Raw genomic sequence first — 19,794 nt, forward strand, 5'->3', positions numbered from 1 at the left:
ATTCATGAAAATGATCTCAATTTCCCACCACAAAAGTTAGACTGAAGATAAACGCTACTTACTGGTGTCCACAAGCAGAGACCTGGCACAATGGTCATGCCAGGGTGGCTCGGAGGCCATTGAAGCCCCTGGGAGATTGGGGGCATGGATGGGCAGTGCCCACTGGACAGCTTGGTGATGCTAATTGGTACTGCCAGTGTACCAGTTGGGTACCACCAGTGCGCCAGCAGTTGTGCTGAGGAGGTAGGGCCTGAGCGGGAGTAATGATAGTGGGGGGCTATGAAGGGAGAGAGAGAGGAAATCCCGATATCCGTGGGTGCACGAGGGGGTCTTTCAGTGCACTGAGAGATCGGGGTGCCCTTGCAAAATGGCACCCAAACATTCAGAGGTGAGAATCAGTGGTGTGTTTCAGTGCAAAACTCCCAACTCTCCAACAAAGTGATTTTAGTGTGGGAGGATTACAATGCAGAGCACACCGCAGACACTGGCATGGGTCACTCCATTATTCTTGTCATTATGACACTTGGAAATTTTTGGGGAGAATTCCCCCCGTTGTTTTACTTATCTACAAATGTCAGCATTGAGGAGGCAAACATGCAACGCAGCGCCTGACTAAATTATAAATATTACATTTTATTCACAAAACTATCCATCAAATCAAAGATATTGGGTAAACAGTTTAATCTCGCTGGGCACAATGACATCTCCTCAACTCTTCGTAACTACTCTTAAAAGCTAGTTGCTATCTGCTAACATACCACACGTTGTCCAAATCATCGCATCATTAACCAATCAGTTTCAGCATTAGAATTTTTTTGCATCCATCCCAGTTTCACTTAAATTCAGGTTCGACTGATACTGGTGTCACTATTATACCAATACTATGTTTATAGCCAATCATGGTATTCTGCATAAAGGACCAAGGGAGCCAAATTGTTTTGAAAGTAATTTAAAATTTTGGCCAAAAAAGGGTAAGATTCAATGGTTTTGAAACTGCTTCAATCAACAGAAGCACTCAGAGGGAGCTTTTGCCCCAAAAGACTAGTATAACAAACCAGATTATATTTTCAAATACAAATGACAAGTTTATCATTGCAATGCAGCTGGAGCCTTTCATTTCCAAATCTTTCAATCCTGCACCACCTTTTCCTTTTCTGTTTAACCTTGTTGACTGATGTGAAGGTTTCAGCTTATCAGTATTGGGAGTAATATCAAAATCAGGCATCAGTCAATCTCTTTTGAACATTGTTAAATGGGAGACTGCAGCAGTGGTGATGTTTCCATTTGTTGGATGTCATGTATAAAATGAAATGCAAGTCAGTATGCGAGGGTAAGATCCAAGTTCTTCCAAGAACAGCATGCAAGAATTTATAAAAAATAAGAATTTATCCTCAAATTCACAAAGAAAGAAATAAAGGGAGGGAAAAAATAATTAATAATGCAACGTGCTCTGACTCACATTCACAGTAGCATTAACATACAACACTTATTAATTGTTCTGTCTCTTTCATGTTGGTAGTTGATATTGTTTAATGTTTTTGAATCAGACCAATATCGTTCCTCCAGTGACCTCCAAATCAATTTCCAAGGAAAGGTTTAATGTCCATGATTTTTGCTTTGCCCTAATGAAGTAAATGTGTTTAACTGATGCTGCAAATGATCCAAGTGGGAGGATAAAATAAGCTTAAAAAAAGTTAGTATCACTTTCCAAAATTAAATCCAAAAGATATCCCTAACATGGGTTGAGCGTGACTGACTGCAGTGGAGAAAAGTCTGGCGGTTCCAAAGTGGGCAATACCGATATTACCCAATTTTGCTGTCATATGTACTTTTCTCCTTCATTTCCTCACTCTACGGTGAGAGAAAACAAGGGGATATTTTAAATTTAATTGGCCATTTAAGGGCCTCAGAAGGCAAGGGCGGGCAGACTAGTGGGTGTCTTACCCAGCCCCTGGATTATGGAGACTCAGTCAGGAGTGGGTGAGAAGGTGATGGCCTATTCCCGTCATGTTTTATATGCCTCCTCCCCACCAAAAACATATTTGCTGTGGGGGACAGTTTGCTTCTATCGACAGAAAATGTGGGAGAGAAAAAGTCTGCATATAGGGACAACATGTATGAGCTAGGATGTACAAAACACTGGGTCTTTGCCTTTCAATTTTAGGGCACAGCAGTCCCACAAAATTTAGCCAGAATATTATCTGGAAAAAGATCAGTAACGACAGTGCAGAGGGTTTTGTATTGCTGGAGCTTTGGAGAGAGGAGTCTGAAATAGGACAATAGAATTTTTCCTAATTTGGCTCTTTTCGACTGTCTGTACAGTTTAGTATTCTTCCCTGCCCCAGCTCTTGCATTACATCCACAGGACATATAAACAATGCTATTTGAAACAGGATCTGATCAAAACATACTCCGATATAAATGTGCAAGTCAAAACTTGAGATGTTTGAAAATAAGCAAACTCATTCTGAATCCATGGATATGCCTTGGTTCTTTTCTAAACACTGAGTTTTAGTCTAGATTTGAACATTCCAATCAAGGATCATAATAACATCTCACTCCTTGCAACATTTTTTTTTACTGTTTTATAAACTGGGGTGGGAAACTTGTGAAAATCCTAGCTATCTTAAAATCAATTAGAATTTCAGTAAACCCCAGTGAATTTGTACTAGGGAAGGGCTACATTTCAAATAAAAGTAATTATTTCTTAGCCACCGCAGTTTGTAATGTAACAGCAAATTACATTTGGTAAAAGCCCCAGTTTAGACACAACTAAAGCTAACTACTGCGGATGCAATATCTATTTCTACCTCTACAGATATTGACTAACCTCCCAAGTGTACACAGCATTTTCTGTTGTTATTTACTCTAGACATTGTCACTTCATTATATATGAATGATTGACAATTTTAATATTCTAGAATACCAACATATAGGTATTTATAAAATAGTTTGTGCCTGACATAGATACATTTTTTTGAGGTTGGCTAAATATTCCAAAAATATATGGTAAATTTTATCTTTTAAGACACAACATAATTGGAGAATGGATGATTCAATTTACAAAATCTGAAATAATTTGTGATGATCAAGTATGAAATCTGAACAAATATCTGAACAATTTTGAAAGCTGAAAGTGAAATTGGGGTTACGGTTTCAAAATATTACGGATGCAGCTACCAACTGTGAAAGAAGCAGAGAGGATAAGATTCTCCTCACGGCACAGAACAGAGCCAGTGATGGAGAATAGAAACAAACATTAACATGCAGCACGCTGACACTTCCACAAGGTTTTAAAGACACTTAAGCAGAAAGTCATTAGATTCCAACAGGTAGGGCTAGGCCATGTCTGGCAGGGAGCCAGAAACCCCAGCTCTCCTCTGTTTCACTATAGGACAGTCCATTTGGCGTGGCGTAGGTGGATAAGAAGTGAAAGAGACCAACCTTCTCGCTGATCTGAGAGATGAAGGGTTTGATGGTAGAGTGCAATGAGGATGAGGAGGGAATAAAAAGACAAGGAAAAACACAGAGAGTAAAAACAGGCCAGGCTTCATCAATCCTCACAGCACTGAAAGAACAAGACAAGACAATAGTGTGGTGGTTTTTCAGCTTCACATATGCACATTCATAAACCAGACACACACGCACAGCACAAGATTATGCGTCTTGTTATTATGACATCCTGTGTCACACCCCTAAAAAAGACACAATTCTGCACTTGAGGACATCCCACTTCACCGTAGCAGCACACTTGTTGGAAGAAAGAACAGTATTGAAATAATTTCATCAAGCCCAGGCTGGGAAGTGTTTGGTGGTCTCTACAATTAGAAATCATATATGGAATTTATATGCAGCACAAAATCAGGCTAGCACATATTCAGAAAGGCCTCAGAGCACAGAACACTAGGCGACAATTAAAACTATAACTACACAATTCTCCTAATTGCTTAAAGTAAGCTTGAAATAAATTTGTCCCAATTTTCTTGACAGAAGGAATAATATGTTACAGGTATTTGCAAGGACTCAATACTGATTGGAATTCCACTGTGGGACAGTGTTGATTGTACTTGGAACTCACGTCCAACTTCTAGCATTTTGTAATTGCATTTATATAATGTGTTTTGCTTTACTCTACTTCACTTCCCAGCCCTTCACATAATTGCAGTACTAAATACTGAATGAAATTAAAATGTAATAAAAGAAACTTTGGTCAGTTTGTTCAGCACATCGGTTCTGTTTTGACAAGCACGACAGGATAGAATCATTGTTAACGGCAAGCAAATTTGTGACAAGAACACACACAATAGAAACATTGTTTTTTCTGAACCAGGTTACTGTAGTTATTTTAGTCCAAATGTTGGCAACAAAAAAAACTGAAAATTCAGAGGGCAAAAGGGTTAGGCGATGTATCAGCAAAATTGAGATGCGAGACAAAGGAAATGAAGAAAATTAATTCAAAGCAAAACAAGTATTTGGATATTTATCCTTCAAAGCCACATCACAATGCACTTAGGGCTTCTTAGTTTCAACAGAAACACAATGAACTGTAACTGAATGGTTCAGCATCATTGGTCCAATACCATATGCATAGAGGCAAAATCCAAAAAATGCACTTTTCTTTCTTTGAGATTCCAGTTTTGCTAACCTTTCCCTCAAATAGTATTGGCAAACCTATCCAGAGGGCTTTCCCCCTCCCCAAAAAGCTAACACTCCAAAGTTAAACCATAACTACTCTCCTCATTTTAATGGGGTGTTGAATGCCAACATACAATTCTTTATTTTTTTTTCAAGTTTATACAAATTTATTTATTGTCACAAGTAGGCTTACATTAACACTGCCATGAAGCTACTGTGAAAATCCCCTCGGCGCCACACTGTGGTGCTTGTTCGGGTACACTGAGGGAGAATTTAGCATGGCCAATGCACCTAACCAGCATGTCTTTCGGACTGTGGGAGGAAACCGGAGCACCCGGAGGAAACCCATGCAGACACAGGGAGAATGTGTGGACTCCACACAGACAGTGACCCAAGCCGGGAATCAAATCCAGGCCCTTGGCACTGTGAGGCAGCAGTGCTAACCACTGTACCACCCAACCCATTGTCAGCATGCCTCAACACGAACAACTTTGTGGTACAGAACACACTGCAGCAGATTCAATATTTGGCAAGTCCTGAATTCTGCTTAGGGATGAATTACTACTTCTTTTGACCCAGTTTGGGCTGAGTGTGTAGTAAAATAGAATAATGGCACAAGCATATTGGCTCCTGGAGCTGATCAGCATCAATTTCCAAGCTGGCACAGCACAATGGCACAGTGGCTAGCACTGCTACCTCATCGTGCCAGGGACATGGGTTCAATTCCAGCCTTGGGTGACTATTTGCATGTTTGCATGTTGCATGTTTGCATGTTCTCCCTGTGCCTACGGTTTCCTCTGCGTAATCCGGTTTCCTCCCACTCTCCAAAGATGTGAGTTTAGGTGGATTGGCCATCCTTAATTGCTCCTAAAGTGGCCAAAGATGTGTAGGTTAGGGGATTAGTGAGGTAAATGCGTGAGGTTATGGGAAAGGGCATGGGGTGGCTCTGGTTAAGATACTCTGAGAGAGTTGGGGAAGACTCGATGGGCCAAATGATCTCCTACTGCACTGTAGGAATTCTGTGGATTCTATTGAGCTGTGTCCTCCCTACGAGGACAAAAATCAATTTTAAGACGACATGGAGAAAATGGAAGAAGATGTGGAATTTTGAAGATTTGGGCTTCTGCATTAAAACAAACAATCTCGTGAATGCAAAACAGTAATCTGGTTGAACTGGCCAAAGGGTAGGACATTTGGCCTCTGGTTAATCGCGATTATACAGATAACTAGAAAGGGTTTTTGCAATGGAATATATTATCAATGATTGAAATGACAAAGGAGATTAACATCACCATAAAGATGATGCAAATATAGAACTAAATATAAATTTGATGTTTTCCATAGCAACTAAGGTGATGACATGAAGCAACAGTTTGCAACAGAATAAACACGTTATTAAATTATCTATCATGAGTAAAACAAGTTAATTGGTGTGGTAAATAAATGCTGCAGATAGTGGAGAAGTTTTGTTTTAATTCTTTTAATGGATGTGAACTCCACGGCAAGACCAATATTTATTGCTCACCCTCAACTGCCCTGGAGAAGGTTGCGACGAGCAGCCTTCACCAACCACTGCAGAGTGTGAGGTGTACTGAACCCACAATGGTGTTCAGTAGGCTGTTCCAGCATTTTGATCCACCAACAATGAAGGATTTGGGAGGTGCTGTCAAAGAAGATTTGATGAGTTGCTGCAGTGCAACTTGTAGATGGTCCCTATGCAACATTGTGCACCAGTGGCAAATGGGGTAAATTTTTAAGGCAGCATAGAAGATAGAGTGCCTTTCAAGTAGGTTGTTGTGGGGAGGGGAAAAAAACTGATAGGTATTGGGAAATTTTCCATTTGTTGGATTACAGCAATCTGAACTGTGATGATCATTAGGCTTATTTAGATAAAATTTCTGTAAAGTGTTAATAACCATTACTGTAGACTTTATTCCAGATTTAGTAACTGAGTGCTGACAAAAATCACATGTTTCTATACAGAAGGAAAACAGACCAGCATCGATGGAGCCAGAAAACTGCTGTTCATTGGCCCATGGACTTCTTTCTGAAAATCATACCACATGGGTTAAATACAGAAAGTGACTAAATTTGCTATTGGCCATTCAAATGATCCAAACGACACTAAAAGGGCTCACTATAATACGAACACTTATCTGAATTACTGGGCTGGATTTTAATAAAGATTGATGAACAACAGAACTGGTCCTGAAAAAATAATTTAGTAATTGCTGTTAAATCCATAGAATACCTACAGTGCAGAAGGAGACCATTCAGCCCATCAAGTCTACACCAATTCTCCAAAAGAGCATCTCATCCAGGCCCACCTCCTTGCCCTATCCCTACAACTAATCCACCTCACCTACACATCTTGACACACTAAGGGGCAAGTTAGCCTGGATACTCCATCTAACCTGCACATCTTTGGACTGTGGGAGAAACCGGAGTACCCCCGGAGGAGACCCATGCAGACACGGGGAGAACATGTAAACTCCACACAGTCACCCAAGGCTGGAATCAAACCCAGGTCCCTGGCGCTGTGAGGCAGCCATGCGAATCACTGTGCCACCCATAATAAATAATACATTTGTTTTCTTTAACAAAATGTTTTAAAAGTTTGTTTTCAGAATTGTCGGGGACTAGGACCTTTCACTCTATATTTCTACAAATATACAGACATCTTCATGGCTAATTTCTAAAATTTTAAAAACTGGCCAAAGACTCTTTTTAAAATGCCTGCAACCCTCAAACAATACCAGCTAATATGACAGTTTTGTAGAACCTGACACCTCAGTATCTCTGAAGAGAGCCTAATGACCCCCCTCACTCCGGACTCAAGAGATCAAATTCAAAAGGAATTATATGAAGACCATCTACATTTCATAAGCCAAGCCTTGCCATCGGATCAGATTTGTCAACTAGGACCCCACAACCTCCCTTCTAAAATGTAATAGTTAGAACATTAACACCTTTGTCAAACATTCTTTGTCAATGCTGGAATGGAGAGGTGGGAGTCATGAGATGTGAGTCATGTAAACTCCTAGCTAGTGGAACCAGTTATATTGCCTTGTGGTACTGAAAAACCTTAGTCTGCCATTTTTCCATCTACCTAGCAGCAGTACAGAAAATGAGCCCTGTCCAGCTGAATGCCTGCCCACCCTCCCCACCGGGGTTGACCTTCCGCATGATTACCTACAAGGAGGATTCATGTGTGTGTGGCCTATATCATTGTGGTGATCATCTCTACTGAAAAAGTTAATTACCCAGCATCAATTCAGCCTGCTAACCTTTGTAAAGGGATTCATCATTGGACTTTGATATGGATAGTGGACTCAAGCAAAACAATAATTATTTTCTCGGTGGTCTTTGTGCCCTGTACATCTTTCTTTCTCTAACCCTCCTGTACGAATGCACAGGGGACTGCATGGCAACCCCCCTACTGCATTTTGAGCGCTTGTAAATAAATTAATCCTCTGAATTTTTCCCATCTTGAGTTTGCTGTGGGGTCATTAATGGGAAATTGGAATCACACCAAAAAAGGTTGCAAAGCACATCACTATTAATAAAGGGGGAAGCAAATCAAATCTGCCCATGCAAACAAAATCTAAGTGATTTTATTTTACTGGCATTTGTTTCCTGTTTGTGGACCTTGTGAAAATCCTTCAGTGTTTGGCTTGAACTATTTGATAACATTTCTCTGGCTTCACTCTGGGAATGCCCAGTGTAGAATGCTGCAATCAGGTGCATTGCCACTAAACGACACTAGAGACGAACTTTTTGCCAGAGAGGTCACTGGATCTCTCAATGAGACTTATTTTGAGGTCAGTGGCGAGCTCCTGTTTCGTCACTGGGAAATCTAAAACAAGCTGGCATAGGTTTAAAATGAGGAGAGAAGAGATACAAAAGGGTCCAGAGGGGCAATTTTTTCACACAGAGGGTGGTGAGTGTCTAGAACAAGCTGTCAGAGGTAGTAGTACAGGAGGGTACAATTTTGTCTTTTAAAAAGCATTTAGACAGTTATATGGGTAAGATGGGTATAGAGGGATATGGGCCAAACACAGGCAATTGGGACTAGCTGAAAGGTTTAAAAAAAAAGGTCAGCATGGACAAGTTGAGCTGAAAGGCCTGTTCATGCTGTAAACCTCTATGCCTCTATGATACTGACCACAAACTCCGGGTCACTATGACATAATCTTTGGACAAGCAGTTTGTGTACATTGCACAAACAAGTTGTTGCGGATGCTGTATCTTTTTAAAGGACTTTTATATTGCTGCTGCACCATAGAATGCATGAACTTCAATAGACTTTCAAGTTCTGAATGTCACTTTGTTAATTTACAAATTAACCCCACCAGCAAATCACTGCTTCAACTGAAAGACGAATAGAAACTGCCCACTACTTTGTGCTACTTCTGATAGCCAAATTGGGGCCAACGCGCCATTTGGGAATGGCTCTTTCCTATGTAATAACGTGCCAGTAGTATTGCATGCTTGCTGTCAATGACACACTAACCATAAAAGTAGTCTTTTGGAGGCCATTTGAAAGCTGTAAACGACTCAAAGAAGCAATCTGAATCTAGTGGCTTGACAAGATAATAAACAATAAGACCAATTTACGGTTCATTGCTGAAAGCATAAGCCTGTGAGATGTGGAGATGAGCAGCGGCCCTGCCATTAGGCAGCTCACCACTACATATCTGATCTCAACTAGCTTATAAATCATGAAAACACCGATCATTAGTAATACTAACCAGATAGTAAGCTTTTTTATCTTCAAGTCTACAAGTTCCCCAAAACAGGAATGATGGTCATTGATAAGGGATACTAACAATATGATGATGTAGAAACCAAAAAATTGATTCAACCAAAGGACAAAACCTGCTAAGTTAGTCTCAACCCCCAACCCCGCCTCAGTAAAAGAAGTTAAAATTTCCATTAAGTTTCAAATTATGACCTCCTTAAAATTGTGGTCATCTAAAACTTTACTGCCGTGTCCTAACTTGCAGCAAGTCCTGTTTCCTTATCATGTCTGTAGTCAGAGCTACAGCGACTCCCAGTCAAGCAAAGTCTTGACTTTAATATCCTAATCCTTACTTTCAAATCTTATCATGGCCTCACCTATCCACATCTCCTCCAACCCCACAAGTCTCTTGATATCTGCACTTCTCTAATTCAGGCCTCTTGTGCATTCCCAATTATAATTGCTCCACTGCAGTATTTGCTTTTATTATAATTGCTCCATCATTGGTGACTGTGCACCTAGTTGCCTAGGCTGCAAGCTCTGGAATTCCCTCCCTATACCTTTCCATTTCATTTTCCTTCTTTGAGACACTTCTTGGAATATATCACTTTAACCAAGCTTTTGGTCATCTGATCTAATAGCTCCTTATGTGGCTCAGTATCACATTGCGCTTATTAATGCTCCTCTGATGCATTTTGGGATGTTTTGTTACGTTAAAAAATTGCTGATTTGTCACGGGTTTAATTTATATTTTTTTGTCTAAAACAGGAACCAGGACAAAGTGCGAAATTAACAACCTGTAACTCAGCCATCTTTAAAAAGTAAAATTTATTTTGTTTAAATGTTATTTTACATCAAATTTTGGACTTAAGAAAGAAACCTTGAATTATGCTTAGTTTCTTTTGCAAAAAGTTCAAATGAGTAAGCTCACAAAGAGGCTGAAAGCAGAGGTACACCAGAAGGTTGTTTGTTTGATAAATGCATTACATCAGTCAGCCAATTGTCATTGTAATTAGTCAACCTGTCATCTAATTACCCTAATATGCTGCTGGTTTTACAAAATGTCAGATCAACATTTAACAATGTACACATTAAAAGGAGGACGAAACAGCAGTTTGGTTGTCCTTTGTAAATAGCCCAGTTATGCTGTCTAATTAGCATCCATGTTAACTCCTTCAGCTGAGATGGTGGAAAGGAGTAGTTGAAGCAAAAACAGAAAATGCTACAAAATCTCAGCAGGTCTGACAGCACCTGTGGAGAGAGAATCACGTTTCGAGTCTGGATGACCCTTTCGTCAGAGCTCAAGAAGTAGTCGAAGAAATGGTGTAGGGTACAGAGATAGTAAGGGACAAAGTTATGATAGCGAGTTAAACATGAGGATCGGAATTTTAAACTGGAGCCTATGGCGGACGAGGAGTCAAAGTCGGTCAGCAAGAAAGGGCATCAATGGTGAGAAAACAGGAGGGTGGAGGATGGGAGACTGGCCAAGGCAGCATTACAACAGTTGAATCTGAGTGTAACAAAGGCATGATTGAGAGTTTCAGCAGCACACGAGCTGAGGCAGAGGAAGGCAATGTTTCAAGGGTATATGTTGGTGGCTCAACCCAAGGCAGTGGCCAGGGAAAAGTAAGGAGTTTGATGCGATTATACGAACATACTAATTAGGATGCTGGAGTTGCTCTGGATGTGGTTGGATGTGTTAAAGATGTGAATGTACCAAGCGAATACAGTTCCACTGGTACAAATAACAGAGGGGGAGAAGATCAAAGAGTCCCTACAGTGCAGGAGGAGGCCATTTGGCACATTCAGCCTGCTAATCCCCCTGACACTAAGGCTCAATTTAGCATGGCCAGTTCACCTGCACATCTTTGGACTGCAGGAAGAAACCGGTTCACCCAGAGGAAACCAACGCAGACATGGGGAGAACATGCAAATTTCACCCATACAGTCACCCAGGCTGGAAGTGAATCCGGGTCCCTGGCACTGTGAGGCAGTACTGTGCCACCCCGGAGGACAAGGAGGAAAAAAGTATAACATGGTAACAGAGGATATTTAGATCTTTTGTGGCACCAGGGAGTGAAACCCATTCAAGATACGGGTGAAAGAGTGGCTGAGCCGATCAATGGCTGAACTGCTGTGTTGACTGGAAGGACAAAGGTAGGTAAATCGGTTGTTTAAAAATGCAGCTATAGGTGACTTGAGGATCAAAAACGTACCAGTTAAAAGAGTCATACAGAGACATAAGGGAAGTAAGCAATTATTGATTTCTTGATAGAAGCGCCATAATGGTTTGAACTCTACAGGCACTGGAAAGTATAGCTAGGTAGGGAGGCTACATTAAGGGGCAGACATTAGTACACAGGATCCAGGCTTTGGCTAAAGTCAGGACACCCATCCAATCATCCACAATAAGGTTGTCAATGGCAATAACTTTGAGAGTAAGCAAATACCCTGGAAAGGGACGTTGAGAGGGGCTGCGATCGGAAATGACAGATATGAACATTGACATTCTTAGTATGAGCAAGGGCAGACTGATTAGTAATAATTACCAGTACGATAGGGAGTGGGATAGCTTGATCTTGGTTTCGGACAAAGTTCGGCACAACATCGAGGGCCGAAGGGCCTGTACTGTGCTGTACTGTTCTATGTAGATGGCAGTGGTTTATGAGTAGCATAGCATGTCATGGTTTATTCAGGATGTGTGAAGCATAAGTATTGTGTTGTCGTCTTGATGAAAAAGCAGATTTGTTTATGAAGTTAGAAGGAAAGCCTTTCAAGATCAATGCGAGCCAGGTCTATGTTCCAATGTAAGATCACTGATGAAGATATAGAAAAGTTCTGTTTTAACATCAAAGAAATTCTGAAGTAAACCAAGTGAGGCAGTGACAATTATCATGGGTGACTTGAATGCAATAGTGGGGCAAGAGAAAGATTATTCAGTCAAGGACAATTTGGTTTAGGTACAAGAAGTCAATGTAGGTTGAAATTGACTGAATTTTGTCAAACTAACCATTTTTTAAATAGCAAACATTATTTTTTTTTAGCAACCTAAAAGAACGCTATTGAGGAGCCCGGATGTCCATTGTAACCAAATAGAATACATTAGTGTGATCTAAAGATTTAAAACTGAATACAACAAGAAAGAACCTATCCAGGTACTGACATTGGACCTGACCACAATCCATATATATTATAGAGATATATTTAACTGCAAAACTAAAGAAAAGGCCATTTTAAAAGTCTATAATTGCCCCCTCCCGTTTCAAAATGCTTCCAAGTTGTGTGCCACCTGTAAAGTTTGAAGTTCTGGCAGGATTTGATTTGCGGTCCTGGCCATCGTGGCAGGATAATGGCATGTCACCAATCCCACCACAATTCTTTGAGAAGCAACTCCTTCCTCCTGTTGCACCCCACCACCCCAGTCTGTACCCCAGAAGTACCCCATGAAGAAAGAATTGCAATGCCTAAAGGCTCTTCACAGAGCAGAGCATATACTGTACAGCAGGGTCAGGAAACAATGTTATTGCCAAATAATGTCATAGAATCATAGAATCCCTACAGTGCAGAAGGCCATTCAAGCCTGCACCAACAACAATCCCAAGCACAAGACATATGTATGTTTTCAGCTACCTTCTATTTAGAGGCTAGCTCTGGGCACTTAGAATCTCCCACCCCAAGGACAATCAGATTAGCTCTGAAATCAGTTCAAACTGGATAGGGGAAACTAAAACCATGTTTTGCCTGCTGCTGCCTCATTTACACGTGTAAACAAGGTATTAAGCAGAACAAAATTGCTGCCTAACTTTCTTTACTGTTGCTATATCCCACATTCTTGAAGTTCAAGTTTTTGATTGCATTTGGGAATTTTGCTGACATGAAATAGAGCAATAGGATGAAGCATATGTGATGATTCTTAAAATTAAATTAAAAAGTTTCTATCCAAATCAAAAGGAATAAGTGCACCCAATTAAAAATGTTCAGTTAGCAGAGCCCACGTAGAATAAAGGGAAAATAATAATACAAGTGAAGCTCTAGCAAAAATATTAAAGACTCACTTTGAAGGGATAAAGTTTTTAAATGGAAGCTATTCATCATTTACATTACCAACATATGCCTGGAAACTTTAGAAAGCTGGTATCCTGAAAGTCTCCAGTCTGATCTTCTTTTGATAAAACAGAAACCTCAGGAGAGAAAAAGTAACAAAGAGCAAAAAAACGAAAGCTTGAAACATTGCACCTTTGATTTAAACAACATTCAGGCTGCTTAGAACAGAGAAAGGAACCTATTTTACGGGTGTTTGATGGAGATGGCCTTGGTATCCTGTGTTTGTACATATAGAAACGGTGAGTCAATTCACAACATAAAAAGAGTTCAATCATTAGAATGAAAAAAAGCAGTCCAGAAAATGTCTCCCACAAATTAAACAATTACATCAACAAATTGAAATGCAGAACAAGTTGAAGTAGTCCACTTCCTACCTCTGACGTACAAGTTGGCTGGAGCAGAGTAGCGTGTTCCAGCGCTGTTAGTTGATACGCATTCATATTTGCCCTGGTCAGACTCCTCACTGTTCTCAATTTGCAAGGCTCCTGTATAAAAACAAAGACAGCTCTGGTTATTTTTGATCCAACAACAAGCTATCCGGATCTGAGACACAGAAAAAGTGAGAAAATCATGTGATGGAACAGAATATGGTGGTCTTCAAATGCAAAATGCACAAGTTTCCCCTTTGTCTTTTTCCCCCAAAGTGTGAAAGAATGAAATGAAAACACACATATTTCATTGATATTTTATTGCAGCCTTGGGCTAATAGGTTAAAAACTGATATTGAACCTACAATTATTTAACTTTTATGAAGAACAATAAAGAAGTACGTTTAAGGATTAATGTAAAAAAAATCACATCCTATTAGGTATTCATGAAACTGAACTGATCTTGAAATAGGATTCTATTTCGCCAGTAACCCTCAACCAGCTTCGCAATTCTATGCCAGAGTGGTTTTCACCTGACTGCATAAACATGAAAGAATTTTTGTTAACATAACATGCCTGGTGCTTCACTCCCTATTCCAGTGCATGCAGTGGCTATTGCCTCAACCCTTACATGCTGAATAAGCAAGAAATTCATGCAGTTGCATAAAATCTGTGAAGAGTGCTATACTTATTGCTCTGCTAATGAGGATGTCTGCAAGGTAATGCACATGCTGCATCCAGCAATTGAGAAACTCAGAATTAACAGTTTGCACTTAATATGTAGCTGAATTTTGATAGCTAATATATTACTTCAAGAAACTTTGGACAAAAGGCAGCTGTATGCTTGGGTATAGCATAGAAAATTGTACTTTTCTGCCTCTCACCATGTTTCACATAATGTACAACAGAAGCTGGCGGGTTGGGCTTTATTCAAGAACCTAAGGAAAACATTTTAATTCGATCTGTGTGGCCAGAGGGTTGTTCCACACAAAACAAAATGATTTCATCAATACATCACAGGCGGAAGCAAATTGTACCATGAAATGCAGGCTGGCTTTGCTGAGTAGAATGCCTAGTGTCTTTTGAACTTTTAAGAAAATGTAGCCCAAGAGTATAATAAAGAAAATAATGACTGTAGTGTTTGCAATTTGGCGAGAACAGCAGTCCTCAGGGATTAACCCAACCATCTAATCAACAAAAACATTCTTGTTACAGTTGGTTATATTTCAAATCGCCATTTAAACCCTGTGACCAAATTATTCGACCATTAGCAAAAGCAGTCAATATTTTATGCAGATTTATTATATTTTATATAGATAAAATTAACATTTTAATAACTTATATAGCATCTAGTCATATAGGGACAACTCCGAGGGCCTGTGAAATACAGGATTTATTCTCCAAGTGAAGAAAAATTGATCACTTGTCAGTTATAAGAAGTCTTCCTCAATAGCAGTTGCTATTTATTTTAAAATCTCTTTATTAATGTTAAAATAATTAAAAATGCAAATTAATAAATGATGCATGTGTTACAAATGGATTTAACAGAAACGTACCGCACTGTCCATACGCCCACATTAAAGGCTCAGAAATAATCTTATACATATATCCCAAATCAGAAACCAAGCTTGTTTTAGTTTTCGATTGTTTTGAAATGCTCCTGGTTCACTTAAGCTGCAGTATCCTTTTTAGGGACTGTATTTAAAATCCTGAAAATCAAATCTTAACAGAGTTTGCGATGAATTACAAACAAATTTTCTTTTTGGATTTTTGCCTGATCATTAGTCTTATTCTGAAATTGTAAAGCAAAGAATGTAACAAGAAAGCTAAAGCAATGCATTATTCTCAATCTGCATTGTTAGAAAGGCTACCTATATCAAATCCTGGTATATAGCATCCATGTACTACTGGATGTAGTGCTGATTGTGGTATTTTCTTGAAACTTGAAATAAATAACCATAAACTTATCATTTCTGAACACAGATGACTGTGAGAACTCACTATATACTTAATCATTTTTTAAAGAAAAGGAGCCCAGTATGTTGATGAACAAATACAGCTCCTAATGATTTAAACTCTATCCCATTGATAGCCAGAAATGCCCTTCACAATAACACGTTATCACAAAAGTGAGTGCGTACTTTGCAAAATGCACACGTTTAGGCTCATGAAGTAGGAATTTACTATTTTTGAATCACAATATATTGTAAATTCTACAAACTAGATCACTGGAACATTCCTACTAAGACTATAAAAATTACAACAAAAAGGAAACTGCAGCTCTAGGAAATAAAATAATTATAATATAGTGCAACTGTGTGATTACTACAGAAATAAGAAGAAACTTCTGGTGAACTCATTCATCCTGCCATTTGGGTTTAACAAGTCTTAACTTTTTTGGGGGAATGTTATTTGACAATTCTTATAGTGTAAATGAGACATTCAAACATGCACAAGCATCTTGGAACTAAAGCACTGATTGTTTTGTTTTATCAGATGAATGAGAAGTATGATTCATCAAGTCCAAAATGGCAGAGCTGGTGACCAATAGCATGCCGGCAAAAGGTTCCAGCTCAGAACACATGGTGAAAAAATTATCCAGAATGTTTCAGACAAAAAATTAGCAGGGTCAGGACCAGACACAGAAAGACCTAACACGTAATACTGAAAATATTAAGTTTAAATATATTCAGGATGAGTTCCATTAAAGTGGAAATTCAGACTTTTAAAAATAAATATGAATTGCTAGAACAGTAGTTTGAAGGAAGCTGCAGTATCCTGAAGGTAATGCCCCACATAAGCTGCACTTACATAAAGATAGTCAACACCTCCCAAAAGAAGCAGGAGTAAAAATCAAATCTGGAAACAATGTGATGCATCGACAAGACTAACTCAGCTGCTGGTGGCCTAACCAGGACAAAGCTATAGAATTACTTTAAATTTACTTTTTAAGTGTCAAGACTTACTTGGAAAAGTTCAAATCATTGTCAAACACCTTATGGCATGCATATATTGTTAAAAACAAACATGCATATACCATGCATCCTTGGACATATATTAAAAAATTATGTATGAACATTAGGCAATGCTGCTGCAATCAAACAGGGTAAATAGCTCAATAAACCATTTTATGCTCATCAAGGGGTAGGAAATGTTGGACATGGTAGTATTTTCCATTATTAATATTTGTGGTCAGTTTCAAGTACTCAGATTAAAATCTGGATGTAGTTTAAAGCATCACGAAACTTTATCAGTGAGACCTTTGCATTGTCCAAATTAGTCACCTTGTATCTAAAGACCATCAGATTTGGGCTAACATAGGCAATTTTTGAGCTGTGAATGCAACTATTTGCATATAGGATGTTGGTCACTAGTAGAGAAAGGGCACTCTCTTCCTATCATTCTGGCTGGATTAAAAATAACATCCTAAAAGTGAAAGAATTGGATATAGTTAACTACAACATCAACCCAAACCCCACCCCCCCCTTTCCACTTTGTTGAGTGTGAACTTAAACATAAATTATTTGTTGATGCTCAATGGTATAGCCCATAATTCATTAACTTTATATTCCTCAGGTGCCTTGAGGTATTCCTTCAGTGCACATGCAGGTGTTAACAATACAGAAGTGGACCCGTTCATGACCAGAAAACATTGGAATTAGAAACTTCCCCACATAAATGAAAAATGTTCACTACTTAGCTGTGCCCGCAATAATCACTGATATCAACACATTTGAGAAACCATTCACAGCTCTCACTTCTCTCCAAATCCCTGCTTAACAAGAAAGTAGAAAGTTTAGTATTTGTATGGTCAACTGAAGTCTCACACCACTACATTAATCAAGCAATTTCCCAGATAAAAGAAATATTCTAACTAAATGTCTAAAGAAGATACCGTTTGGCCAAATATTAGGAATAATCCACTTTTCCTTTGTTCATTTACAAATACAGCCTGCACAGGGCTACCAGGTGAGGATACTGCAACTTCTAGAACAACAGAATGAATGACTTTTATACATGTTAAAAACACATATTAAGAACCTGGCGATTTTTGAATTTATCATCCTTAATTTACCTTTTATTGTTAAGGGTTTTATAATTCTATTTAGATTGAAAATAACTTAATTAACAGCAAAGAAATGGGCTGGTAATATTATTATGGTAGGTTCATCAATATATACGTGTCCTTTTAAAATAGTTTCTGCTTAATTTAAACAGGATAAATTTTAATTCATGTAAGGCATATTTCAATTATTTTATTAAAATTCAAATGAGAAATATTTTGTAATGATTTAATGAAATGGATGGTTTAATTGAAGTAATGCTCAATTTTATTAAGTACAGTCGATGATTGAATGGTTCCAGTGCCTAGACCTTGAATGTCACCAGGAGACAGAGCAGTGGTGCTTGACCCCAATAACGAAATAGAAAAGTAAATTACATCATTCTCACAAATTGTGTATTTAGTTTAGCCCAGTACCTCTCCCCTGCCCCATCCCTTCCCTGACCCCACCGCCCTATGGCTGTTCGTGATGCGAAGTTCATTCAATAATTTGGTAAAACCAGAGGTGAAGTATATCTGTGGCCACAGAGTGAATTGCTGTACACATTTCGGATGTGCAAACAATCTAAGCCACTAACCTATCTGAAGGCATGAAAACACTGGAATTACCTCAATCACATTGAGCTGCAAGTAAACAAAGACAGTTGAAAGTAGTGATCTATCAGCTGTGCAAATTGGAAGGAGGCGATATCTGATACAGCTCAAATGACTAGTTAAATAATGTATTAGAAACAACACATTCTAAAAAAAAATCAATAGAGCCCAAGGATGGAAAAAACAGATGTCAGTTGCAGGTTTAGAAAAGGGCAAGAGGCCCAATGTGACTATTGTTGGCCTGAGGGAAGGGGAAGCACAATTTTTAAAAATTAATTCCTGGGATGTAGGCATCACTGGCTGGACCACAGCATTTATTGCCCAATCCGGAGGACAATTTAAAGTCTATTACATTGCTGTGGATCTGGAGTCACATGTAGATAGAATTCCTTCCCTAAAGGGCATTAGTGAGCCATATAGGTTTTTATGACAATCGAACAATGGTTTTATGGTCATCATTAGACTTTTAATTCCAGTTTTTTTTATATTGAATTCAAAATTTAACCATCTGCCAAGGTGAGATTCAAACACGGGTCGCCAATACATCACCCATGGTCTCTGGATTACTGGTCCAGCAACAATACCACTACACCACTGCCTCCCCTTAATATAGGCCTCTTACCCCATTGTGCTTGTTTTCCGATATTGTTTTTACTTTGAAATTCTATTTTTCAAATATTAATCTACTTCTAAATTTAAAGTTACTATGTATTGTAATTCATCACTATTGGCAGCAATATGTTCCGAGTCCGAATAAACCCTCTACAAAAATATCTCCTCCATTCTTCTCTTGGTAATTCCACTAATTTATGCCAACTAGTGGAAATAGTTTACCTCATTTACCTTATTACTTTAAAAACCCCACTCAAACCTTTCTTGGCACATTTCTTTTAATGAAAAGAGCCCTAGTCTGTTTGTTAAACCTCTGCCCTTAACTGAAGGCGTTAATCAGTGTCACCAGTTTAGCACTTCTCTTGTAACCTCTCCATACTCTTGGCATTCTTGGGTCACAATACACTAACTATGGCCTTGTCAATAATTTATATAGGTTTTGCATCATCCTTTTGCTTTTGCACTTTATACATCTTATTGAAAAAAACTAGGATCCAATATGCATGTCTTGAAAAGTGCATTAATGTGCTCTCTAACTTTTAAAGATTTCCATGTCTGAATCTTTAAGTATCGTCTCTTCACTTATTTTAAAAACTTAATGGTTAGTCCAAGTTTGCTCTTTTTATTCTCCCTCCAAAATTCATTACTTCAAATTTCTCTGCATTAAAATTCATTGA

General features: G+C 38.8%; 1 protein-coding gene across 2 annotated transcripts in view; it reads right to left on the reverse strand.

The window, feature by feature from the left end:
* LOC144497459 (receptor-type tyrosine-protein phosphatase F-like) overlaps positions 1 to 19,794 on the reverse strand; it is a 469,757-nt gene that overhangs the window by 144,737 nt on the left and 305,226 nt on the right. For both annotated transcript variants that reach the window (XM_078218748.1, XM_078218747.1), the window contains exon 6: positions 13,855 to 13,965. In XM_078218748.1, coding sequence (XP_078074874.1) covers positions 13,855 to 13,965 — 111 coding nt within the window. The remainder of the gene's footprint in view (positions 1 to 13,854; positions 13,966 to 19,794) is intronic.

This window comes from Mustelus asterias, chromosome 8 (genome assembly GCF_964213995.1).
Source record: "Mustelus asterias chromosome 8, sMusAst1.hap1.1, whole genome shotgun sequence".
NCBI lineage: Eukaryota > Metazoa > Chordata > Chondrichthyes > Carcharhiniformes > Triakidae > Mustelus > Mustelus asterias.